The sequence below is a fragment of the Manis javanica genome, chromosome 6, assembly GCF_040802235.1.
Source record: "Manis javanica isolate MJ-LG chromosome 6, MJ_LKY, whole genome shotgun sequence".
In the NCBI taxonomy this organism is placed as follows: domain Eukaryota; kingdom Metazoa; phylum Chordata; class Mammalia; order Pholidota; family Manidae; genus Manis; species Manis javanica.
In genome coordinates, this window is record NC_133161.1 from 91,716,463 (window position 1) to 91,742,572 (window position 26,110).

The following is a 26,110-nucleotide window of genomic DNA, read 5'->3' on the forward strand; positions in this document are numbered from 1 at the left end:
TCTTTTCTGTCAATTATTCTTAGAACTTTTGGACCCAGCCCTTGGGCTTACAGTGTTGGGACTCCTCAGGGAACCCCAGTGCCCACCACGTGTCTATCCTCTGTGGACATGCCAGGCAGGGGGGCCAGGAGAGCTGTGCCTGGGCATTTGAGACAGTGATGAGTTCAGAGAGCACTCCGGGCCAGTGTCTCCGGGTGGGTGGCCGACTGTGTGAGAAGAGCTCCTCCATTTCCTTGAGTACACTGAGCACTTAAAAGTTATACTGGTGTGTGTTGCTCAATGGGTAAAGAGCTCCAGTTTAGCAAGATGAGAAGGTTCTGGAGATCCGTTTCACAATATTGTGAATATACTTAACACTACCTTGAACTGTACACTTGAAAAAAAAGTTACGTGTTTTTTAAACATGTTAAAAAAAAAGCTACATCACCATGAATGCGGTAGACCAGCTCCATTAACAAAACCAGTAGGACAGTCTTCCCCTAGTGGGGATTCATCAGTCATACCATAAACCACTTTAAAAGTTTTTATGTAGCCCACAGTTGCACTTTTCTTTACTATCAATTCTTTTCAATGTTACTCTTTATCTGAGAGACATTTCACTGTATCTGCCTTAGTTCTGCTAAATGGAGCAGTCTTCAGGTATTTATTTTTGGCAAGGTATTTAGGAATAAAATGAACCCTTTGGGCAAGAGTGGCAAATAAGCAATATCTCTCCATGGGGGCCTGGGATACATTTTCTTTAAGCACTTGCTAGAGAAACATGAACAAACCCAGGAACTGTCATAGTGACATACGGAGGCTCAGTTGGTACTGGGCCAATGGAGGAATAAAACCACTACTGCAGAAATACTTGAAGCCTTTGGACTCTGTGTGCTGGCTACTGGGAGGGAGTAACTCCGGCATCCAAACCCAAATTATCCAAAGGAATAATAATTAGTTCTGGGACTAACCAACTTCATCTGCTATAAATGAACACTGGAGAAGGAAATTCAACAGTATCAAATTACTACTGTAGAGACGAGGCTGAGAGAATCTCTGAGATGTAGAGATGAGGCCGAGAGAATCTCTGAGACACAGAGACGAGGCCGAGAGAATCTCTAAGCTGTCAGAGCATGCACGACCCCAGGCTGGAAAATTCTACCCGAGCAAAGCGAGCAAACAGGAAAACCGCAGAAGCTAAGATAGAACCCAGGTCAAGAAAGCCCCTTCACCCCAGCCAATCAAGTACTGCCACCCCTAAGTAAAGTAGGTCACCCAGAAACGAGCAAGAACCACCTGCGCGAGTGCTGCTAAACGCCTTATGTAACCCGACCCTATATAAAGATGCTGAAAACAAGGGTTGGGGTCCTGTTCAAGGCTCCGCTGCGCCGGATGCGACTGGGACCCTAGCTCAAGCTAGCAATAAAATTCCTCTCTGCCTTTGCACTGCTGGCTGTGGACTTGTCTATTCACCCCCGGGACCTGAAACTCTGGGCAGAACACCACGTACAAATTAAAGCCCCAAAGGTAAGGTGCAGACCTGGGGTGAGAGCCTTTCAACGGGACTTTCTTTTATTCTAATTCTCCTGACATGGTGGCCAAAACCATAAATGCTCCCAACATTTAGATAATAGAATCATAATGGTTAGTTAGTACCCCCTGACATGCAGAGAGTACTATCAGTTTTTAAAATATCTGTGTATCTATTGCATAATTTTATTTTAAAAAGAACCTTATGAAATAGGTTAACGAGATAGTATATGCACTTTGGAGATGAGAAACCAGAGACTGGAGCATTTAATGGTTTGTTTAACATGAGATCAATGCTCAGCTTTTCTGTCAGTCTCCTGTGTAAACATCTCCTGAAATCTGAACATTTGGGCATAATGTAGAACAAATCTTTGGGTGAAGAGACTACTTTTTCTCTTCATGTACTTATTTCACCCCCTATGAAAGGAATGCCAGATGAGCCCTTCACTTTTCAGAAAAGGAAGAATACACCTTGGTGGAATCTTGGGAACATCCTGGGCCGTGCCTCCGTTCCCCTAACTACTTATCACAGGTTACTGGCTTTCGATCTCTCCCTCCAATGTCAGCAAAATATGTCATTGTAGCAGGAGTTCTCCTGTTCATATTTATTCCTTCATTCCTTCCCCTCCTCATCTCTTAGCAAAAAGAGACCTTTTAACATGACAGCAGTGCTATTTTACACATGCTCCATGCAGAAGAATCTGAGATCTACTACAATTCATCTGGGGCACAATTAAAGATCTGTGGGTGTTAGGCTCTCCAGATGCCTTCCAGGACACGTGCAGGGATCACTGTCCAGGGCCTTAGCCTCGGACTGTCTCTTCTGGTCCAGGGTTCTACTTCCACACCCTCCCAGGCACTGCAGGTCACACCAGAAAATCAAAGTGCTCTTTTGGCACCAGCTCTCTGCAGCTGTGTCCTTTTACCTGACTTCTGTAGATTAAAAAAAAATATTTTAGGTGCTTTTGGGAAAATTCAGTATTTCATACAGTTTGTGTTTTGCTTCAAGGAAGTTTAAACTTTATAAAGTAACAGAGCTTTGGGAAGACTTTAGAGACTACAGCCCTGATGCTTGAACCTTCCACCCAGCCTCTGAGGCGAGCCGAAGTGCTGGGCAAGCACCGTCTAGTACTGCCATTCTGTACGCATTCCTAAGGAAATCAGAGCCCGTATCATAAAACTTCTTTTTTAGTTCTGGGCTTTCTCCTACTTTTTCTGTTTTCACTCATATGCCTTTGGGGTAGCAATAGCTTCCGAATGCACAACCACAAAGTTTCTTCCACAGTTCTTCCTGATCTTGACCATGCCTACAGTTGGGATGGAAATACCGAACCCCATTGGCTGGCTTCTGTAGACTCCGTATTCTCGTGAGAACACACTTCCCTTTACAGGAAACGCAGGCTGTCTTAGTCTCTGGTAACTGCTGTGTGGCATGTGTAGCACATACTGATAAACACCAAACAGGGTGCTCTTCTGCAGTCCAGGCCCACAGTTACAAGACTGTGATAGTGAGCAACAGGGACTGGTGCCATGTAAAACCTGCCAGTGTTTTTCAGATCTGCCTTAGGGTGGATGGTTGCAGGAAAAGCAGTGTAATGCACTTATGGTTATGTAAAAGTAGAACTGATTTTTAATTCTGGCTTGGAGGCAATGGGGAGCTGAGATGCTTCACATCGTAAGCCTGAAGGTGGTCTCTCTTGTGAATAAAGAACATGTTTGAGGATTATTATGCTGTTAATGGGGAGGTAAACAGGACGGGTTTTAAACAGAAATTGATTTTCTCTCTCAGGGTCTAAGAGAAGATCTGGACTCCAAGAAGGCCAAAATGTTTGAGACTCTCTTCGGGGGCAGCAGTTGGTGGTGGGCGGGGTTGAGAAGAAGGAGAGCTTGCGGGCTCTGTGGGCAGTTCTGGCTTAGGAATCGGGAGCAGGGACATGCAATATCCCTTTTTAGTTGTTTGTATTTGCTGTAATTCCCTTCTATTATCCTCAAACCTTTAACCAAGTTTTTTGAAAGTGTTCTTCGCTGTGATTCACAAGATTAATGGAAGGGCCTGCGGCCGCATTCACAATAGGCTGGTTCAGCCAGGAGAAGCTGGCCGAGGAAGAGCACAGGGAAGGTGGCCGAAGAGGTGACAAGCAGCAGCTAGGACTGTGTGAAGTATTGCTCAAAGATGATCTCAGCAATACTCAGGAAGGGAAAACTGGTCAAAGACTGAGTGGCCTGCATAGGACTGGGGTCAGAGGATATGTTTCTCTTTGGGTATTAAATGGGGGCTGACCTCTGCAGACTGAGGAGTTGGGAACATCTGGGCTGTATTAGGAACGAAAATTCTAAATTATGACAGCTATGTTTTATTCTTGTCATATCCACTGGCTGTTCCTGGCCTCCCCGCCCATCTCCTCAGACTCCTAGGATGTTTCCACAAACCACTTGACATTTTGAAGAAAGAAGATCATCTAACCTTTTCAGTGATGTTTATTTCTGACCCTGCCTTTCCTTCTATGATCCATGTGACAAACAGGAAATATTGCCAAGTCCTAATCCACACATACCATTCTGTTAATAGCACAAACTATTTGGTCATAAGAAATATCTAAAGATAATTAGTTCAACCATTGTGGAAAGCAATATGGAGATTCCTCCACAAACTAGAAATAGAAATACAATTTGACCCAGCAGTTGCACTCCTAGGAATTTACTGGAAGAAAACGATCCCAGATTCAAAAAGACATATGCACCCCTATGTTTATCGCAGCACTATTTACAATAGCCAAGATATGGAAGCAACCTAAGTGTCCATCAGTAGATGAATGGATAAAGAAGATGTGGTACATATACACAATGGAATATTATTCATCCATAACAAGAAGAAAAATCCTACCATTTGCAACAACATGGATGAAGCTGGAGGGTATTATGCTCAGTGAAATAAGCCAGGTGGAGAAAGACAAGTGCCAAATGATTTCATTCATTTGTGGAGTATAACAACAAAGCAAAACTGAAGGAACAAAACAGCAGCAGACTCGTAGACTCCAAGAAGGGACTTGTGGTTACCAATGAGAAAGGGGTGGGGAAGGTGGGTGAAGAGGGAGGGAGAAGGGGATTAAGGGGCATTATGATTAACACACACAATGTAGGAAGAGTCACTGGGGAAGGCAGTATAGCATGGAGAAGACAAGTAGTGACTATAGCATCTTACTACGCTGATGGACAGTGACTGCAAAGGGGTGTGTGGGGAGGCATTGATAACATGGGTGAATGCAGTAACCACAATGTTGCTCATGTGAAACCTTCATAAGATTGTATATCAATGACATCTTAATAAAAAAAAGAAACATCTAAAGGTAATAAAATAAAAATCTAAAGATAATTGGTGCCTCTGTTTAACATATATGGCTTACTTCTTTAACCTATTATTTCATCATTTGCTCCCTGTTGAGATGTAACTATGCTCTGAAAATATACTGCAAAGGAGCCAATCAAGGAAACCTACTTTCTATTGGGACTCCATTGGATAACCAGCTAATTCTGGGTTTAGGGTTTCCATTGGCTCTGCAGATCAGGGTCCCATCCTCTCCTGGAGAGAGCACAAGATTCTGAGGTACCACGATCCAGTATGGAGCCGCTTCATTGGAGAAGGGAAAAAACACAGAAATCTGAATCAAATAAATATTCTAGCAAATTTAACATATTGTGCTGTTTTAATGATAAAAATAAGTGTTGTGCAAAACATTTGTTACTTTAATTTTTTAGTGAATAAATTTCTAAATGATGCTTCAAAGAACACTTCAGATTTTCAAAAGAATGTTGAAAGCGATTCACTGACATCTATGCATTATTTCTAGACCCTTTTGATACAAATATCTTATTTTACTTTGATCAGACATCATAGAGGTGACAGATTTATCTAAGGGTGTACAGCAATTTACAGGTTCAGATAGGGTCATGAAACATGAATTTGAATTCTTATCCCTGTAAAATACATATAATTATAAAATTAAGACACAATTTTTAAAACTTTGCATAAGTTGCAGTTAGTATAGAGGTTTCCATAAGGCCTTTGCCCAGCTCTCTCTAATGTTAACCTCTTACATAACCATGGTACAGTTGTCAAACAAGAAACTAACATCGGTACAATATCATTAAGTTACTTTCTTTTTTAGGATGCCCCCGGTTTTCCCACTGATGTCTTGTTGGACACCACATTGCATTTACTGATCATGTGTCCTTACTCAGTTTCCTCCAATCTGACAGTTCCTTGGTCTTTCTCATCTCTCATGACCTTGATCAGTCAAGAGTACTGATCAACTCTTCTGTAGAATGACTTTCAACTTGGGTTGGTCTGATATTTTCTCATGACACTGCAGTTTTGGGTGACAGACTCTTCTAATGACATTATTTCAGGGAGTGCCTGATACCGACATGACTTATTACTGGTTATGTTAATCTTGACCACTTGGTGTAGGCGATTTCTCCACTGTAAAGTTACTATTTCCTGCATTCCGTACTCTATTCATTAGCAGTGAGTCACTGTGTACAGTCTACACTCAAGAGTAGGGAAATTAAGCTCCATTTCCTTAAGGGAGGAGTATAAAGAATTTGTGAGCATAGGTTAAAAATGCCTCAGTAACGCATTTTTTTGGGAGGGTGGGTTTGGGAGAAGAAGTATTTTAGGCTATACAAATTTCTCTTTAAAGTTTCATCCACTAGTTTTAACATTCATCACTGGCTTTTGCCAGCAGCAGTTATAGTTGTGGGATTCTAATGTTGATTTTCTACTTCCCTCATTCTTTCTACATTTATTAACTGGAATTCTTCTGTAAGGAAGATCTGGGGGAGCATATTTTTAACCTGATTTAGATGCACTATAAATAGAAAAGATATTTAAGGTACCATAAGTGTTGATATAAATTTACACTTCTTATTATTGAAGAATATATCAAAGACACATTTAATTGGAGATTTAAAGCCTTTTACGAAGGCAAGAGCAGTACATTTGAAACCATGGCTTACCTTTAACTGTGACAGAAATGGTATGATGGATGGCTCCTAACGCATTTTTTGCTATACATTGGTAATTTCCAGAGTCGGCTTCTGAAACCTGAATGATCTGCAGAGTTTTCTTAAAGTTCCTATAAAATGTCCGGTTGATGGGTAGTGTTCCATCTTCTTTTATCCAATAAATAATTGGGGTAGGCCTGATAAAATAAATAAATGATGTTACAAAAAAGAAGTTCACCTAGCTGCTTTAGAGGGTGGATTTGCCTGCAGATTTGTAACAAATTCTTTATACTACAATCATGAGAAATAAACAGATATTTTAAGTAGCATCACACATTTATAAATAATGCTCAAAACCTTATATAGGTAAGTCTGTAAGCTACCATTGTCACATACACAGAACTATACTAACTTATTGCACACCATAAACTCTGACTTCAATGACACAGTGAAAGTGCTGGCGTGAGTTACTTCACTAAAGGGACCTCATTATTTTCTTCAAAGTTCTGATTGGTGAGGCACTCTGAGAAAATTTTATTATGACTATGTCAATCAAAAGAATTATCATGAAACTAACGATATTGAGTCCTAATTTGTTATCAGCTAGAGTTAACAATGCACAGAGAGAGAGCTGATATACATATTTGTGCCCATGAACTTTTACACACATTTCCATATCAAATGGAAGAAGGCTTCAATTTTGTAACAGGCTATCTGATGATGTGAAAGAAATGGTTAGAGAAACAGCACACTTCCCTTCATTTCATTTTGAAGGTATTTAAAAATATTATACCAATTGATATGAATAGATCAGACTCATGTATTACTCACACCATTTCTCACCTGTGCTTATGAAATACAGATAATGATGAAAAGGCAGAGCCCAGGCTTAGAGTTAAAAGGCCTGTCCCTAAGTGGCTCTCTGACCTTGGATCTCTGACCCCTTTGGGCTTTAGTTTCCTAAGTTGCCTTAATAGAGATAATGATCTTGTGACTTTAGAGGGTTTTCATGAGGGCAAAATAAAAATCCATTAATCACAAACATTTACTAAACACTGAACTACAGACCAAGCACAGAGATGTGTGTTAGGAAGATAAACATGAGTAAATAATGATCCAGGCCTTCAGCAAGGTCACCATATTTGCCATTTGAAATGCAGGTGGGATTAGTTGATGTGAAATTGCTTTTGGTTTGGTGGAACAAAAATAACTGAACATATATATTTGATTGATCTCAAATAGCTTCTAAAATAAAACATGCTGTGAATATACAAGAGGTTGAAAACGTGAAATCATTTCAAGAAGCTGAAGATACCACACACACGTGGAATCTGATAGTACAAATTACGAGGTTTCCTTATAGTCAGATTAATCTGCATGTTTATGGTCTGAAGATGAGAGGGAGATGGAGAAAGAAGTATGAGATCGAAGTTTTAAGTCATGAATTGTTTTGGGGCTTACTACTCCACTGAGCAGTTAAGAATTAGAAATATGTTGATTCTGTGAGTCTTATGCTTATTGGTTTGTGAGTGATAGAGCTCCAATCTTCATTTTACAACATTCCAAATTCTTTCATAAGTTTTATGCAATTTCCAAATGCTAGTCATATTTTAGTTTTCTATGTAATGGATCTTTTGTGGAAGGGGAATCACTAAAATGTAAGAATGTATACATCTACTCCCCAAAGTTGGATGCTGGCAGATTCAACAGCTTTCTAACTTCATGATGATGAACATTGTAAGGGTTCTGTGTTTTGTTTTTAATTCTGTTGAGAAAGAGGTACACTTCATATGTCTTTAAAAGGGGTTTTGCAAGATTTCAGTTACTTGAGGAACTGAATAGTGTGTGGTGTGATTTCCTGACATGGCCAGCAGAGGCCTCCACGTGTCTTATGTCTGGAGGCTGACTGGAAGACAATGTGAGACCATTGAGTGACCAGGCCAAGGACACCCAGATGCAGCATGTAATCCAACATGTTTCTGCAATTCCATTCAATGTTTTCAGCAAACGAGCTCATATCCATAGCACCTGCCCTGTGCCAGGCATATGAAGGGACTATGTAGAAGCTTGCCACGAATGTGTACTTAACATGACAATTATTCTTGGATTTAGCCAAGGCCCGCCCCCCTCCCCCAATTCCTGTCAGGGGCACATGGGTTCTGAGGGTGACATCAGTTTTGAGGTGGGCACAGATGAGACATGTGTGAAGAAGCTGGGCTTATGACTTGCCAGTTGGAAGCAGTGGGAGGGAGGGACAGGGTGCCAGGTTCTGAGGCAAGGCCCTAGGAGGCAATGTGCCATTCTGTTAGGAAAATAAGCCAGGGCTAGACTATTAGAGGGAAGAGAAAAACTCAGGACCAAGTGCTCAGCTGCCTTGCTAGTAGGCAGCAGACCCTCAGAATTGTGAAGCTGAGCCTCCTAGCTGAAGCATGAGCAGGCTCAACCGTTATTAGCCTGATCTAGCCAGTTATAGCATAACTTCCCTGCAGACCCGTAGACAAATGATCAGAATGATCAGTGATAAATAACTATTGCTTCTAAGCCTCTAAGTTTTGAGGTGGTTTGTTACAAAACAGTAATAAAATAATACACCCTAATTATAATCATAGCAATCTTAGAGTGATTATTGATACTTATTTCAAGAGGAACACTATTACATTAACAAAATATTTTACTAATAAGAAATTCATATGGCTTTTATTTTGGAAATAATTTTCAAAAATTTCTTGATGCTTGATGGAATTAGCAAAGACAATGGCTCTTCTTAGGACATTAATGCCTCTATCCCAACCTGATGTGATTTTATAAGAAATGTACATCAGACGAAAGGTGAAAACTCACAGTCCTTCTGCAATGCACTCTAGTGAAAGGACATTTCCTCTCAATTCCTCTTTGTTACTTGCATTGCCTTCTGGAGTTAAAAATGTTGGTGGCCTCTCTCTATTTGATTTAGCTGTAAACAAGAGAATCAGTAGGCATTAAAAGCTATGAATACGTATTTCTAGAAAGAGTTCATTGTCTAAAAATCTAATCCCTTTTCAAAACCATTTAACATTGTAGAGTTTGTTGAACTACAAATCCACACATACACTCTCTGCCTTAAAAATAGCCAGCCAGCACTCACTCAGTTAGCCAGGAATTAAACAATTTTGGTTGCAGAAGCACTGACTTAACGACTGTTTTCTTTTTGTACATTTCCTTAATTTGGGTGTTTTGTTAATGACTTTTTAGTGGGTTAGTAAATTTTCAAAATGTACACAGAGGAAAATCATGTTATCAAGCTATTTATCCCTTAAGATTAGTGCTCAGGACAAAGTGAGGATTAACTGTCTACCTTCTGGAAGATGTTAGATTTTTCTCAAAGGTGTGACTATGGGAGGGGCATCTTGGTTTACACTAGGGACAATATACTAGTCAATTCCACTGATTAATCATGGAGATAAGTCTGTGGTGGATGTCCAGCATGTCAAGACTCCCAAACTGGGAGGTTTAGGCAAAGCAAAAGAAAACAGTTATTGACAGAGGTCTTGAAAATTGTGTGCCATAAATTAAGAATAATGGTCGAGTTAAATATACATGAAACTGGTTTCTTCAATGAAAAAATAAAAGAGTTCAAGCCAGAGCTCTGTGGGAGATTTACACAGGCCACCTCCTTTTTCATGGAGACCTCATCTAAATGTAGCCATAACCTTTGATGGTCTCTCAGAAAAACCTAAAGTATCTTCAGGTCCTATAAGCCCTTTACAGTTTTTAACACTTCAAAGCATTATCTATTTGGTGCTCACAAAAACTGTTTGAAAAGGTAATAAGTGAATACTCATTTCTCAGAAGAAAAACCTGAATACTGGAGCAGGCATTACTTGAGAGAAATTAGAGTTTTCCCAAGATTTTAGAGATTGTGGAGGAAGCTTTCTCTGAATTCACTTTGAGAATGGTTTTGAGGCCCATGTTTTTCAGGGGCACATAAAAATAAAAATAAAATAAAATAGGGCAGGAGTTGTGGTATGTCTACTCTGGTCATTGATAGTACTTTAACCTTTTTTTACATCACACCTCAAGGGTTAACATTTAATATGGCAGAAATTCTGCCTTGTAGATAATTAGGAGGATCCCCATATCCAGACTTCATAATTTTCATGGATAGACTCTATACTTGAGTGCCACATTTCCCTTAAGGAAATCAAATTCTTTTCTTTTTAAAAGAATGAAGTTAAATGCTCTATTTTTTTAAAAGATGACTTTTGCTGAAGATAGTGACTTGGTTTTAAACAAAACTAAGAGAAACTAGTTACTACTGCTAACTATCTGGCATTGATGATGTCATGTGAAATTAGATGGGAAATGGAACAATCTACTATTAAAATCCACTTACTGCAGTCACTAAAGGTTACTAAGGCTTTGATGAGTTAGTATTCTAGCAGGTTAATGCACCCTGTCAATTCTTATTTAGTTTACGACAAAACTTTATGAACAAGACAAAACATGAAAAATACAATTCTGAACATAAATGAGAGCTTTTTTCCATATCATGTGAAATGGTTCTTGACATGAAAACAGTTCTAACAACTTTCATTATTATACATATGACACGGGAAATATTTTAGTGACATGTTTGAAAGCTTACAGCTAAATTTCATTAGAAACATACATTTATTCTAGTGGTATTAAACACATAACTAGGAATTCCATAAAGAAATAAGGTTAAATTGCCATGGAGGTGAAGTTAGTGAACTAAATTCTACAATGAAGGGGAGAATATCATTTACAATCACCATAACTCACCACCATAAAACTCAGTGTCACTCAAATTAGCAGCTATTGTGTCATTCAATTCATCCACTGAAATAAACAGAATATTATGAAGAATGCAAAAAGGAGGGGAGAAGGTATTGTAAAAAAAAATGTACTGGGCAAATAAAGCAAATGCATACAGCTATGCTGACAAGAGCCGTTCCTAACAACTAAAAACAGTGCTTTACAGTTGTACAAGGCTAACTTTAACTCACTCAGCCACCCCCAGCAGTAATGTGAGTATATAAGCAGAGCTGCAGGACTGCCATTTAAAGGCATTGTGGCACATAAAGCACACACAAGTGTTCAGAATACCATGTAAATTCAAAAAGTTATCCTGGTAACAGTAATGGTGATAACAGCAAAGAATATAAAATACAGTCTTTAGGATATGCATGCTCTTTAAAAAACACATATGCCAATACTTAGTAAACTATTCACAGGCACTTTCCTGATCAATGAACCAGATTACTGCAAAGGTGGTAGTATTTTATAGTTAACACATTTTGTGCATATTTGTAAATATCAGTGAAAGAGAGATTCAGGAAGCTGAACTCATACCTGAAATCACCCTTACAGAGATAGGCTGCTTCTGCTGTATGGTTTGAGTATGATTAAATCTGGCATAACAGATATAGTCTTCACGGGTATCCTCTGGGAGAACGTTGGAAAAATACAGGTCTCCATTTAGACCCTGGGAAACCCTCTCGCTTTGTGGAAGTCTTTGAAAAGCTGGAGAAAGGCAGAGAGATATCCAGGTCATTCCATCATAAAGAGGCTACTTTCCGAATTAGCAAAATAAATATACCTGCTAATAGTTCTGTGAACTTCACTTGAGTTTTTTTTTTTTTCTACAAAACTTGAGTAAAAGCCAATTAACAGTAAAAAACAAAACAAAATGATGCATCAAAACTCCTGTTGTACCTGCCCCACCCTAATTTCTCTGGGGTGGGGGCAGAGGGGTGCTTAGAGTTGTACAGGGAAGTGTTTTGTGAAACAAGTGTAAACCAGAAATGTTTTATAAAGAGTTTGCAGGACTTTTCCTAATATTTAAATGAGTCTATAATTGTTAAATGCATATATGTACCTATCTTAGAAAATGCATCAAGGAAGTGTGTAAGAATGGTATCTTGAGTTGCACCTACATACATACATACATACATATTTGCACCTACAAATACTGTGAGGGCACCTGAGAGCCAGGCCGTATGAGGGAACGGCAGGGTCAGGCAATACCAGGCTCCCCGCCCTGCTGGAGCTGTGGTCTAACTGGAGGTTCAGGCAACACATGGACACTAGCCACAGGGTGAAATGATGATGTTGAAGAATGTTGTGATATGCCCCTCGGGGCCCCTGCACCCAGCCTCCCTTGCCTCCTCTACTTTACTGAGTGGCTTGTCACCTTCTAACCTACAACATATTTTACTTGCCATATGTATGGGTTACCCCTGTCTCCCTGCACAAGAGTTTAAGTTCTGGAAGGACAGAGACTGTCACCTGCTTTGTCTTCGGTTGTAGCACTGAAGCCACGCCCCGACCTTCACAGGGGCTCCGTAATGACCCCAGTACTGTCAGCACCCTGACTCTCCGGTTTCACGTTTAACAATTTACTTCCCTTCGGGCCCAATTACGGAACCATCTAGCCTCGGGCTTGGAGGGAAGATTTTCGAAGTAGATATACTCAGAGAGGAAGCCCTGCTGATCTGTGTGTGTTTACGCGTGGCTGGCGACCATGTGTCGTGAAGCTTCTAACTCAGTTCCCCAGACGTAACTGTGAGAGGTACGAGCCCCAGGAAAAATCACGCAGCCCAGCTGCCTCAGGCCAGATACTACGTTGCCCAGAGGACTTCTCCGTCTGAGTCAAGCAGTTCTGCCTCAAACATCTTGCAAAATACAAAATTGTGGTGAAAAGCCTACAGCTTCTCGGGCAGGGAAAGGCAGAGAAATGTGGTCAGTGCTCGAATGCTGGTTAGCCGTGTGAGCCAAGTTCGTGGGCCAGATGGGGGTTTCACTGGTGGTTGTGGAGTCGTGGTTTTAGACCATCATTCCTTAGGGAAAGGGTTGTTTTGACTATAACTCAGACAAATGATGTACATTAACCTAATGAATAGAGTTAAAGATAAGCATACATTTATTCTCCTCCATTTCTCCTGCTGTATTTTATTGTAGATGGGTGTTGGCAGATCACATCAAAAGGAATGGGACTTTATGCAACTGCACAGGTAGCCCCCCTTTTGATGAAGCCCCTCAGACTTCTCATTAACAAAGAGAAGCCCAGGTCTCTTGATCATGACCCAGAGTGTGGGAATTAGACTGGTTAGTTAACAATTACAGAAACTGGGAGTTTTCAAACTAAGAAACCAAACTAAACAGACACAGGACTCTAAGTTCCCCCTCAAAGACCTAGATAAACTCTTGACTCATGTATCCTTGAGATATTTTGCAGGAACTTACATCCCCTACCAGATAGGCCACCTCCTGACAACAAACACTGGACCTCAGACGGTAGAGTCAGAAGACTGATGACTAGGACTCCTGAAACAATCCCCTGTCCCCTTACCCTGACCAATCAGAAGAATGGACACCAGCTGATCAAACGCCCTCCAACTGTTGCCCATAACTCTTTGCCTTTAAACACCCTTGCTTAAAAGGCATGGTGAGTTCAGGACCTTGAGCATTAGCCACCCATTCTCCTTGCCTGGCACCATGTGACAACTGCCCTCTTTCTTTCAATACATTCTGATGTCAGTGTCTGGCTTTATTGCTTGCAGGGAGAGCAGACCTTGGTTTGTTGGTTTGATAACATTTATGAGGCTGGTAGCACTTTGCCCATTGAGTTCCTTTGCATTACATCACAAAAAAAAAATGTATGCAGACAGAAATAACTCAATAATGTTATCTTTCAGGAAGAATGCTATACAGATCTGAATTTGTTCTCATACTCCAGATGCACTTTGAAAGGCTTATTGAAAAGGTCCAGATGTTTTGCCAACTGCCTGAAATGTATGGAAATGACATAGCCAGCAGTGCAATAGGGAAAAAAAGATTCGTTACATATGCAAATGATTCTGAGACTTTACATGTGTATGTCTCTTTATTATGTGGAAAGGTGATTATTTCTGAATAAGAACCAACCATCTAATACTGGTTCTCCTTCTGGCAGTGACATTTGGATACTGTTATTCTCAATGCCCTACACCACTCATTCACATTTGAACCACTCATTTACATTTAATTTGTTACTTATTCTTTCACAATCTATAAAAGCTGCTATATAATAATGGGAAAAATAGTTTCATTCACTTATTCATGTATATATTTTCTATCTCTTTGTGGATACTTTATCTGAGTGCTTTCAAACAGAGTCAAAAATGGAAATTAACTGTTAGAGTTAAATTTTACCTTTAGTAGTAATACATATAGCCTCTGATTCCAGAGGAAATCATGTCACTGAAAATAGAGTATTTCCTCTACCAATATTTTGCATTCATTCCCACCATTCTACCTAAAAGACTCTTGTCACAGTCAACAGTGACCCCCGTGTTGCCGAATTCAGTGGTCACTTCTCAGCCATGTCAGAAGTGACCCGATCTATTGGAAGCAGTTGAAAGAGCGTTCTGTCTACTTGAGAGCAGTTTTGCATCTTGTCCCAGGGACACTGCTCTCTCTTCATTCTCTCCTTACTTCAGTGATGGCTTTTTTCCTTCTGTGTTACTCCCTAAGTTCTCAGCCCCTGGGAGGCTCCTGGTCTCCATCCCAGGCTGTGCTCTTCTCCCTCAGTTTCCCCACCCAGCCCCTGGCTCTGAGGAGCACCTCTGTGCTAACATTGCCACAGTGCTGATCAGAGTCCTGAATTTTCCTTCTGACTCACGAGCTCTGCCTCCCACAGGGTGCCTCCACGTGGATGTCTTACAGCCTCTCCCCTCCAGAAGCCTGGCTTCCCAGTCTCCAAGCAGAATCACATACTTCCACCAAGGTAAATGCTAACCTATCTTTTAGCACTGGAGGACTTGGAGGGTGGGAGAGCAGAGCAACAAACAATTCCCTCAAGGAGAGGGGTGGGGTGGACAGATGCTAAGCTGCCTAATAGATGACTACATTTCTAAGCCTCAGTTTCCTCATCTGAAAAATGGAGAGAATGATCAGACGTGCCTCATAGGGTTATTGTAAAAAATGATGAGATGATCCACATAAGTCCTAGTAAAAGGACTCATACTTAGTAAGTGCTCAATAATTATTGGGTATTGTTGGTAATTAAAAAAAAACTGAATGAAGAAAATATAACATGTTCAAAAGAGCTTGATTTCCTCCCTTCTATGGGCTTCTGCTGTTTCAGGAAATGGCAATTCCATTTCCCCAGGTGTTCAGTCTTCAACTTTGTGGTTATCTTTGGTTCCTCTCTCTCATGTCTGAAGGGTCCCCACCAGTAAGATGGCAAACTTCCGGCTTCTTTTCGGGGTCCTCGGTTCCCGCCGGCGCCACCTGAAGCCCAATCACCTCTCGCCCCCCTCCCAATCCCAGCACCTAGCCAACAGCCACCAGCCCCGTAGAAGTAACACCACAATCACCCTATGCCCCATCCTATATATCCCAGCACCTTTCCCTAATAAAGCGGAACTCTCCGGTAAATTGCTGTTGTGTGTCGCTCCTTTCCTTTCATTGGTGCCGAAACCCGGGAGACGGGACACCCCAACTGGGCCCCGTCTTCCCCCAACACCAGCAGCAGCTTGCCCTCGTCCTCTTTTTCCGGCGCTGGCTCATCACACTCACCACTCCTCTCTGGCCTTTAGGTAAGCCCCCCCCCCCCCCCCCGGGGTGGGCCACTCTTCCCTGAGCTATTGCAGTGCCATTGACCGTGATCGTCCGGCAAGGCCCTGATGCTCGGGGACGAGGAGGGAACGCTCCCCGCCTCAGGCCTTCACGGCTGCGGCGGACCCTCAGGCCCCTCCTCCAAAAGCCATAAACCCCCACCTCAGCTGAGACTTTTTAAGCAAAACTTCCCCGGGGTGGGCCACTCTTCCCTGAGCTATCGCAGTACCATTGACCGTGATCGTCCGGCAAGGCCCTGACGCTCGGGGACGAGGAGGGAACGCTCCCCGCCTCAGGCCTTCACGGCTGCGGCGGACCCTCAGGCCCCTCCCCCGACAGCCATAAATCCCTGCCTCAGGCCCTCACGGCTGCAGCGGACCCTCAGGCCCCTCCTCCAAAAGCCATAAACCCCCACCTCAGGCCTTCACAGCTGCAGCAGACTCTCAGCCCCCCCCCCAACAGCCATAAATGAGGTAACTCCTTTGCGGATGAGAACGCTCCTTTTCCCGCTCCCTCCTCCTTCTGTTCCGTCCGCCGAAACCCGTTCGGCCTGCCGAAAACGCCTAGCGCTAGGTACCTCGTGACTCCGGCACTCTGCCTTCTTAGGGAAGTTTGGGTGACGACCCACACTTCCCAAGAAATTCCGACTCGTATACGAGTTTCCGCAGACCACCAAGGATCATCGGGGACGCCCTTTGTCTCCTTGTGGTCTGCCTCCAGTCCGAGGATCCCCGTTCGTCTTCCCCTGTTTGTCTCCTTCTCTGTCCTTTAGCCATTTTGTCTCCTTGTGGTCTGCCTCCAGTCCGAAGATCCCCGTTCGTCTTCCCCTGTTTGTCTCCTTCTCTGTCCTTTAGCCATTTTGTCTCCTTGTGGTCTGCCTCCAGTCTGAGGATCTCCGTTCGTCTTCCCCTGTTTGTCTCCTTCTCTGTCCTTTAGCCATGGGAGCCTCCTCATCCCTCCCTGAAAGTTCACCTCTTGAATGCCTGCTTAAGCATCTGGCTACCCTCTCCCTGACGCCTGATATAAAACCAAAACTTCTCCGTAAATATTGCTCCCAAGATTGGCCGACATACCCCCTAGACAATAACAACCAATGGCCCGCAGGGGGAACTCTTGATCCTAACATCACTCGCAATCTCTTTAACTACTGCCAGCGCCTGAAAAAATGGAAGGAGATTCCCTATATCGAAGCTTTTCGTCTCCTAGCTCAAAATCCCAGCCTCTGCACCACCTGCTCCCCGCCCCAAGTTCTCCTAGCCTGCAAGCCGTCTCCCTCCCCTCCACACACTCCCAGTCCCTCTTCAATTACCTTTGACCCGGCCGACGAGCCTCCGCCATACAGACTTCCCCCTTCAGCCCCTCCCCCTCCTACAACCCCTCCACCCTCCGCCGCCACTGCTGCCTCTTTCCCCATGGCAGAAGCTTCCCATCCTCTCCCTTCCCCTTCTCCTTCTACAACAGCCCCTCCCCCTTTCTCTACCGCCGCCACCGCTGCCGCTTTCCCCGCGGCAGAAGCTTCCCATCCTCTCCCTTCCCCTTCTCCTTCTACAACAGCCCCTCCCCCTTCCTCTACCGCCGCCACCGCTGCCGCTTTCCCCGTGGCAGAAGCTTCCCATCCTCTCCCTTCCCCTTCTCCTTCTACAACAGCCCCTCCCCCTTCCTCTACCGCCACCACCGCTGCCGCTTTCCCCGCGGCAGAAGCTTCCCATCCTCTCCCTTCCCCTTCTTCTCCTACAACAGCCCCTCCCCCTTCCTCTATCGCCGCCGCCGCCTCCACCCCCGCAGAAGCCTCCCATCCTCTCCCTTCCCCCTCCTCCACCATCTCCTCCTGCACCTCACCACCTCCTCCTCCGTCCCCCTCACCTTCCCCCCTCCCGCAAATCAAGCCTGAGCCTTTCAGCCCCCCTCTAACTAAGTTCCAAGAGCCTCGTCCATCTTTGCCCCCTCAGATTCGGTCCCGAGAGCCTCCCAAAATTATCGCGGCTTTGCCCCCATTACCTGTTTCCCCTGCACAGACTGAGCCAGAACCCTTCAGTCCCCCTCAGACTCGGTCCCGAGGGCCTCCCAAAATTATCGCCCCGCTCCGGGAAGTAGCAGGAGCCGAAGGCATCTTGCGTGTTCACGTCCCTTTCTCCTTAGGAGATTTAGCCCAACTAGAGAAACGCCTAGGTTCCTTTTCCACTGATCCCACGACCTACATCAGGGAGTTTCAATGGACCCTCCAGTCTTACAGCCTCACGCATCATGACATCTTCATGCTCCTGGCCAATACTCTCCTCCCTGAGGAGCGTAGACGAGCTTGGGACTTCGCCCAAATGCATGCTACCGAAACCCACAGGACTGACCCCACCTGTCCCCCTGGTCCCACTGCTGTCCCCGAACAAGACCCACACTGGGATTATAACACCGCTGTGGGTCTCCACTCTCGAGATATTTTTGCCTCCTGCTTAATAGCAGGTCTAAAAAAGGCAGCTCGTAAAGTAGTCAATTTTCAAAAGCTCCAAGACATAATTCAAAAGAGAGATGAAACCCCCTCCGAGTTCTTAGATAGACTCACTCAAGCCCTATTACAGTATACCAGCCTGGACCCAGAAACACCTGAAGGAAGATAGGTCCTTATGACATACTTCCTAGCTCAAAGCTACCCCGACATTAAAGCTAAACTCAAAAAGTTAGAACAGGGCCCCGCTACCCCACAGACTGAGATCCTAACAGTGGCCTTTAAAGTCTTCCATAAGCGGGAGGAGGAGAAAGAACGCCGTAAACAAAAAGCTGATCAGGCCAATTTCCAGATGTTGGCCCAGCTGATAAAACCACAACCTGGGCGCCCCTCTACAGATAAGCCCCCCCAAGGAGCTTGTTTCAAGTGCGGAAAAGAGGGACATTGGTCAAGGGCGTGCCCCTCCCCCAGATCTCCTACCACCCCATGCCCCAGATGCCACAAAAAGGGCCACTGGGGGTCTGATTGCCCAACCACCCGAAGGGGAGGCTGGACGAACAACCCCCATCCTAAGCCCACCGTAGTGGGGCTGGCAGAAGAAGATTGACGGGGCCCGGGGGCTTCTCGCCCGACCATTTCCATCACCAAACAGGAGCCCAGGGTTACTTTAACAGTAGACGGTCGCCCCATCTCCTTCCTCCTAGATACAGGAGCCACCTTCTCAGTCTTGCGAGAATACCGGGGCCCTACCACGCCAGCCATTACTCCTATAGTCGGGGTAGGAGGTAAACAGATTTTCCCATTAAAACCCCCCCCCCCTTATGCACAATCCTAGACAGTCCCATACCTTTCTCCCACTCCTTCCTAGTTATGCCCCAGTGTCCCATCCCCTTACTAGGATGGGACATCCTTTCCCTCCTCCACGTTTCCATAACTATATCCAATCCCACAGCCCCCAGTACTCCCTTTCTGATGGCCCTCATAGCCGACAACCCCCCTCTACCCAATGAAAGCTCCAGTTCTGCCCTTATACACCCTGTAAATCCCAAAGTTTGGGACATTACAAGCCCCTCCATGGCCCTATGTCCCCCTGCCTCTATCAAATTACGTGACCCCTCTCAGTATATCTGTCAGGCCCAATACCCCCTAACCACTTCAGCCCTCATAGGCCTCCAACCCATCATTCAAGATCTCTTAAACAAAAACTACCTCAGACCCACTCACTCCCCATTTAATACCCCCATATTAGCTGTTAAAAAAAACAACGGATCTTTCCGCCTTGTCCAAGACCTTCGCCTCATCAACATAGCCGTTGTCCCTATCCATCCCTTAGTTCCAAATCCATACACCCTTTTATCGCAGATCCCTGCTTCTGCATCCCACTTCTCAGTCCTAGATCTCAAGGATGCATTTTTTTCTATTCCCCTAGACCCCTCCTCCCAAGATTTTTTTGCCTTCACCTGGACGGACCCATACACCAGACATTCTGTTCAGCTTACTTGGACAGTTTTACCACAAGGCTTCCGAGATAGTCCCCATATTTTTGGACAAGTCCTAGCTCAAGACCTCAAACAGTTTCACCATGATCACCCCGAGTCCACTTTATTACAATATGTAGATGATCTTCTGCTCTGCAGTCCCTCGTGGGAACAGTCTCAACTTGACACTGCGTCTCTACTTAACCTTCTAGCTTCCAGAGGTTACCGAGTATCCCCTGCCAAAGCTCAAATCTCTTCCCCTTCTGTCACTTACCTTGGATTCCTTCTGTCTCAGCAAAGAAAGTCCATTACCTTAGACAGAAAACGACTCCTCTCTGACCTGCCCGTTCCCAAAACCAAGACAGAAATCCTTTCCTTTCTAGGCTTGGCTGGGTATTTTAGAGCGTGGATCCCTAACTTCTCCCTGTTGGCAAGACCCCTATACGACCTCAGCAAGGGCCCCCCTGAAGAACCATTATCATCCTCACCCCGACACTCCTTCATTAAGCTCCGTCAAGCCCTTGTAAAAGCTCCAGCTCTCCATCTCCCTGATTTGTCAAAACCCTTCTCATTATACATTCATGAGAGGTCCAGTCAAGCTCTAGGAGTCCTAGGCCAATATTATGGCCCATCCTTTGCCCCAGTAGCTTATCTCTCCAAGCAATTAGACCCCACAGTTCGGGGATGGGCCCCCTGCCTACGGGCATTAGCCGCTGGACAGCTCTTGCAGAAAGAAGCTCATAAACTAACATTCGGAGCGCCACTTACCATTCTGTCCCCACATCACCTAAAAGATCTCTTAACCTACAAAAGTTTACAGACTCTCCCCCCCTCCAGACTCCTCACCTTACTGTCCTCTTTCCTCCAAAATCCAAACATTTCTTTCCTCCCCTGCCCGCCCCTGAATCCGGCCACTCTTCTTCCTCTGCCCTACTCTCCTCATACTCCCTCGCATGATTGCCTAGAAGCCCTTCACAACTTCCTTCCATGCCACTCCACGATCTCCGAAGGAGCCCTCTCACACTCCGACCTCATCTGGTTTACTGATGGGTCCTCCTTTAAACATGAGGGCATCCACTACTCAGGATATGCAGTAGTCTCCCTCGAAGATGTCATTGAAGCACGAGTCCTACCCCCTGGTACAACCAATCAGCAGGCTGAACTCATTGCAGCCACCAGAGCTTGCACTCTGGCCCGGGACACGTCTCTCACATTGTACACTGACTCCAAGTACATATTCCACATTCTCTTGTCCCACGCGGCAGTATGGAAAGAACGAGGCCTCCTCACCACAAAAGGGAATTCCATAACTAATTCAGCCTTAATTACTAAACTTTTAGAGGCTTCACAACTCCCACACCGACTAGGCATAGTCCACTGCAAATCACATCAAAAAGATGACTCCCCCATTGCAAGAGGTAACAACAAGGCCGACAGAGTAGCCCGGTCAGTTGCCCTATCAGAAAACGCACCAGGCAACAATCCGTCTGCCCTTGCAGTTTTAGCCTTATCACAAGATGCCCTCTGCTCTCAGGACAAAGAGTCTCTCTTCTGCCTCTTACATGACCTGTTCCACCCCAGCCCCCAATCCTTAATCCATTTTTTACAATCTTTTTTTCCTCTCTCTCCTGAAGACAAAACCCTACTTAACCAAATCACCTGCAAGTGCACCATCTGCCAACGCACTAACCCTAATACCCCCCTCAAAGCCCGACCCTTCCCGGCTCATCAAGCAAGGGGTAATGTCCCCGCTGCAGATTGGCAAATAGACTTCACTAACATGCCCCCTGTACGACGTACCAGATACCTACTCGTGCTAGTAGATACATTTTCAGGATGGGTTGAAGCTTTCCCCACCACTAACAAACGAGCATCCGTAGTTGCCTCTATCCTCCTCACCCAGATCTTTCCTAGGTTCGGGATGCCCACTTCCCTCCAATCAGATAACGGCCCTGAGTTCACTGCCCAAATTATCCAGAACCTCTCCAAGTCGCTCTCGCTCCCCTGGCATTTACATTGTCCTTATCGACCACAAGCTTCAGGAAAAGTAGAAAGAGCCAATAGGACTCTAAAAGACATCCTGACCAAACTATCTCTAGAACTACACCTTGACTGGGTTCGCTTACTTCCCTTAGCTCTACTCCGCATTCGAGCCCTCCCAAAGAAACCTTCCTTCTTGTCACCCTTTGAGATCATGTACGGCCGCCCGATTCTACCCCCGGGGCTCCCTTCCCACAAAGGACCAATTCCTCCCAATATAGCCCTTCCACTACTCTCTCTCCTCTGCACTGAATTGTGGAAATATCAAGATTGGCTCCTTCCTGATCCATCCGCCTCCCAAAATCCTCCTGTCTTACAGCCCGGCCAACTAGTGTTTTATAAGCCACCAGAGGATCAGCCCTCTCTCACCCCGAAATGGGAAGGTCCACACCCAGTTATTCTCTGCACCCACTCGGCTGCCAAGCTCTCACTGCCTGATAACTCTGTCACCCCTTGGATTCATATCTCCAGGTTGAAACCAAATACCCAAGACTCACCTTCTCTGGACACCCAAGACCCATCAGTCACAATCCAGAGTCCTTCGGACACAGCCCAAGACGCTGTCTACTCTACCACGCCTCATCCCTCTGATCCCTTGAAGCTCCGCATCTCCCGTGCACCCTCTTTGCCATCCATACCTGAATCATGACTTTTTCCTCCTTTACTGCTCTCTCGCTTTTTTCCCTCATTCCTATTGTCTTCCCTGCCGCCCCATCCTCCTTTGTATGGCGATTCAAAGTCAAGCAGACTTACACACAGCATCAAACAAAAGTTACTGCCCTCATTGCCACATCAGACTGCCCTCTGAAAGGCTGCTCTGAGCCTTTGTACCTCCACTTTCCTCCCTCCACTGAAGTATTCATTTACAGCTACCTTTATTCTCCCTACCTCTGCTTCCTCTATGACCAAAGACAAGCCTATTGCAGGCGATGGCCAGACACCTACGGGGGATGCCCCTACTGGTCTTGCACCATTCACTACATGGGTGACTTCCAGTACCCACAGTATTACTCCTCCAACCGTTTCATGAAATATCCCAACGGCTCATTCTCCTTATCAATCCCAGATCCCTGGGACTCTCGATGGGCTGCTGGAGTAACAGCCTCAGTTTACTACAAGGGGTCCTCGACCCCCCACGGTACCCTTCATATCTCTCGAGAGTATGTTCCCTCTCGCTCCCAGATCTCTCAAGTTGCATCAGATATCAGACATTCCGAAAAAGTCATTATCCAAACTCTTGACGGCGCCTCTTCATCTTATCCCTCCTACTCTTGGTTACAGCTCATTCAAGACACCACCATCTTTCTCAACCACACCCTCAACACCGCCAATTGTTTCTTGTGCGCATCACTACAGCGCCCACTGCTGGTCGCCGTGCCCCTTAATATTTCCAACTACTCCTTCCATGCAGAAGGACAACCCCTCCGTCCCTTGGCGGACATACCCCTATGGGAGCCAGAATACCCAGATAATCTCACCATCCACCACTGTGTAGGCCCAACTCCACCCCCCTCCAGTGCACTTCACTGCCTCTCTATCTACACCCCTACCTCCGGCTCTAAGACTTTTACACAACCGGGACACTTCTTTTGGTGTAATGGCAGCCTTTTCAACTCACTGCCTCTCAACTCCGATACACCCTGCATTCTCGTCACCCTAATCCCACAGCTTACACTTTACAGCATGGCAGAATTCCTTGAGCTCCAACCTCCCTTGCACTCGCGCACAAAAAGGGCTGCTTTCCTTCCCATGATGGTCGGTATCTCTTTAATCACCTCAGCCATTGGGGTGGGGTTTTCAGGAGGAGCCTTGGGTCACTCTCTATGGGCAGTTAGAGATCTCGACGCCAAACTTGAGGGAGCCCTGGCATCCACTGCCGATTCCCTAGCCTCTCTCCAAAGACAAGTCACTTCGCTAGCTAAAGTCACCCTTCAAAACCGGCGGGCCCTAGATCTGCTTACAGCCGAGAAGGGTGGCACCTGCGTCTTCCTCCAGGAAGAGTGCTGCTATTACATCAACGAATCCGGCATTGTAGAAACTGACATCACCAAACTCACTGACCTTGCCTCCAGCCTCCACTCTGCTTCCAATTCCAACCCATTCTCGTCAATACTAACAAACCCCCTCCTCACCTGGCTCTGGCCCATTGCAGGCCCCATAATAGTCATTCTTCTTGTCTGTCTCTTCTTACCCTGTATAATAAAGTTCATCAAATCCCAAGTCGGGAAAATCTCTAATCAAGCTTTCAACCAGCTTTTACTCAGGAACTACCAGCTTCTGGCCACGGAAGACCCCTCACCCTCACGTGACCTCCTCACCACATGCTGAGATGGACCCCTCTCTCCGCTGGAAACTGTTCCTGGAAACAATAGCCGCAGACGCCTGGCTCCTGACACCCATATCCTCTTGGCACCATTAGAATCAACAGGTCCTCAACCTATGGTTACAGGGAACCTTCATTGATTTCCAACCTGAAGAAGTCCACATCTACTCATCCTTACTGTGGGGAGTCCTATCAACCCTTTCCTCCCAATCCTCAAACCCTCAGTCCCTTCTCCGCCCCTGTTCAGCAGGAAGCAGTCAGAGAGAAAGCAACGTCCACAAACCCATAGAGGAGAAAGGGGGGAATGAAGGGTCCCCACCAGTAAGATGGCGAACTTCCGGCTTCTTTTCGGGGTCCTCGGTTCCCGCCGGCGCCACCTGAAGCCCAATCACCTCTCGCCCCCCTCCCAATCCCAGCACCTAGCCAACAGCCACCAGCCCCGTAGAAGTAACACCACAATCACCCTATGCCCCATCCTATATATCCCAGCACCTTTCCCTAATAAAGCGGAACTCTCCGGTAAATTGCTGTTGTGTGTCGCTCCTTTCCTTTCAATGTCCCCACCCTGACCCCAGTAAATCCTGGAGATGTACCTTCAGAATACATCCAGAATCTAATCATTCCTTACCCACTTGACTGTCCCTACTTGAGTCCAAGTCACCATTAACTCCTGCCTGGATTACAGTGGTAGCTTCCTGACAGGCTTCCCACCTGTCCCCTCTATTGCCTGCACAGGACCTGAAGCGATGCAATTACCATTTGTTTCAGGTGAAGTCACTCCTTTTATGTCTCCCTACTCCTCTCAGAGTAAAACCCAAAGCCCTTTGCATCGAGCCCCTGGGCTTTTTTGACCTATTCTGTCACTCGGTATGACTACACTGCCTCCTGTTGCTTTTTCACACACCAGGCTGCTCCTGCCTCAGGGGCTTGCAAGTTTCTCTTTCCACCCAGATATTCTAGTGCCTGCCTTGCTCTCTCAGTCTTACTTATTTTTCTTCATAGCACTTTATTGTCTACTGACACATTTTCTAAATACATTTATTGTCCACTTCCTTCTCCATCCCAATCTATTGCCTGTCCAAAGAATATAACTTCAGTGCGAGCAGGACATTGGTTTGGTGTATTTAGAGTGGTGCCTGGTACATAGAAGGTGCTCAAGAAAAATGAATGAATGAATGAAATGATCTGTTACTTATTCCAATGAGCATTTATTCTCCTGAGCAACTCTACAACATTTTGTACACTTTATGCATCCTAAGAGGTAACAATTTACTGTGATAGCAAATAATCACAAGACTCTTGAAAAAAGAAAGTTCATAGTTTTAAAACTTACAATTATCCATCCAGAATATTATAGGTGGTGGTAATCCAATTGGGGGTCTGCAGGGAAGTACCAAAGACTGGCCATTTTGCAGTGTTATTGGTTCAAGCTTTTCTTTGGTCCACAGTGGTGACCCTGTGAAATAAAATAATAACTTCTAAGTTATTTCTGCATTGAAAAATAAAAAGAAGCACTAGAAAGAAAGAAAAACTAAGCTTTTGGGGAAATAGTAACTCAAGAGTTTTAAGATAATGAGGAAGTAGTTTTTAAATACAGTGTTAAGTGTAAAAAAATGATAATTTTCATTCACTGCCATTAATAATGTAAATCCTGAGCCAGTGGTTCTACTTCTAAGAATTATATTAAATAAATCATTAAGAAGATACATAATAATT

The 26,110-nt window shown here is 44.9% G+C and overlaps 2 protein-coding genes across 20 annotated transcripts in view; one reads left to right on the forward strand and one right to left on the reverse strand.

Moving 5' to 3' along the window:
- Positions 1–26,110, reverse strand: part of NRCAM (neuronal cell adhesion molecule) — a 273,084-nt gene that overhangs the window by 41,122 nt on the left and 205,852 nt on the right. For 15 of the 19 annotated variants that reach the window (XM_073239056.1, XM_073239054.1, XM_073239045.1 and 12 more), the window contains 6 exons: positions 25,728–25,850; positions 11,866–12,036; positions 11,296–11,352; positions 9,355–9,466; positions 6,526–6,710; positions 5,006–5,137 (listed from right to left, as the gene is read on the reverse strand). In XM_073239056.1, the coding sequence (XP_073095157.1) occupies positions 5,006–5,137; positions 6,526–6,710; positions 9,355–9,466; positions 11,296–11,352; positions 11,866–12,036; positions 25,728–25,850 (780 nt within the window). The remainder of the gene's footprint in view (positions 1–5,005; positions 5,138–6,525; positions 6,711–9,354; positions 9,467–11,295; positions 11,353–11,865; positions 12,037–25,727; positions 25,851–26,110) is intronic. The other 4 variants (XM_073239060.1, XM_073239059.1, XM_073239053.1 and 1 more) reach the window with 1 other exon arrangement.
- LOC140849946 (endogenous retrovirus group FC1 Env polyprotein-like) lies at positions 1,208–24,904 on the forward strand. The gene is made up of 3 exons (XM_073239062.1): positions 1,208–1,506; positions 15,194–15,280; positions 22,543–24,904. The coding sequence occupies exon 3, from the start codon at positions 22,717–22,719 to the stop codon at positions 24,397–24,399; it is 1,683 nt and encodes a 560-aa protein (XP_073095163.1). The 5' UTR covers positions 1,208–1,506; positions 15,194–15,280; positions 22,543–22,716; the 3' UTR covers positions 24,400–24,904.

Bases quoted from the DNA above. Each gene is read 5' to 3' on its own strand.
- LOC140849946 (XM_073239062.1), top strand. From the start codon at position 22,717: ATGACTTTTTCCTCCTTTACTGCTCTCTCGCTTTTTTCCCTCATTCCT.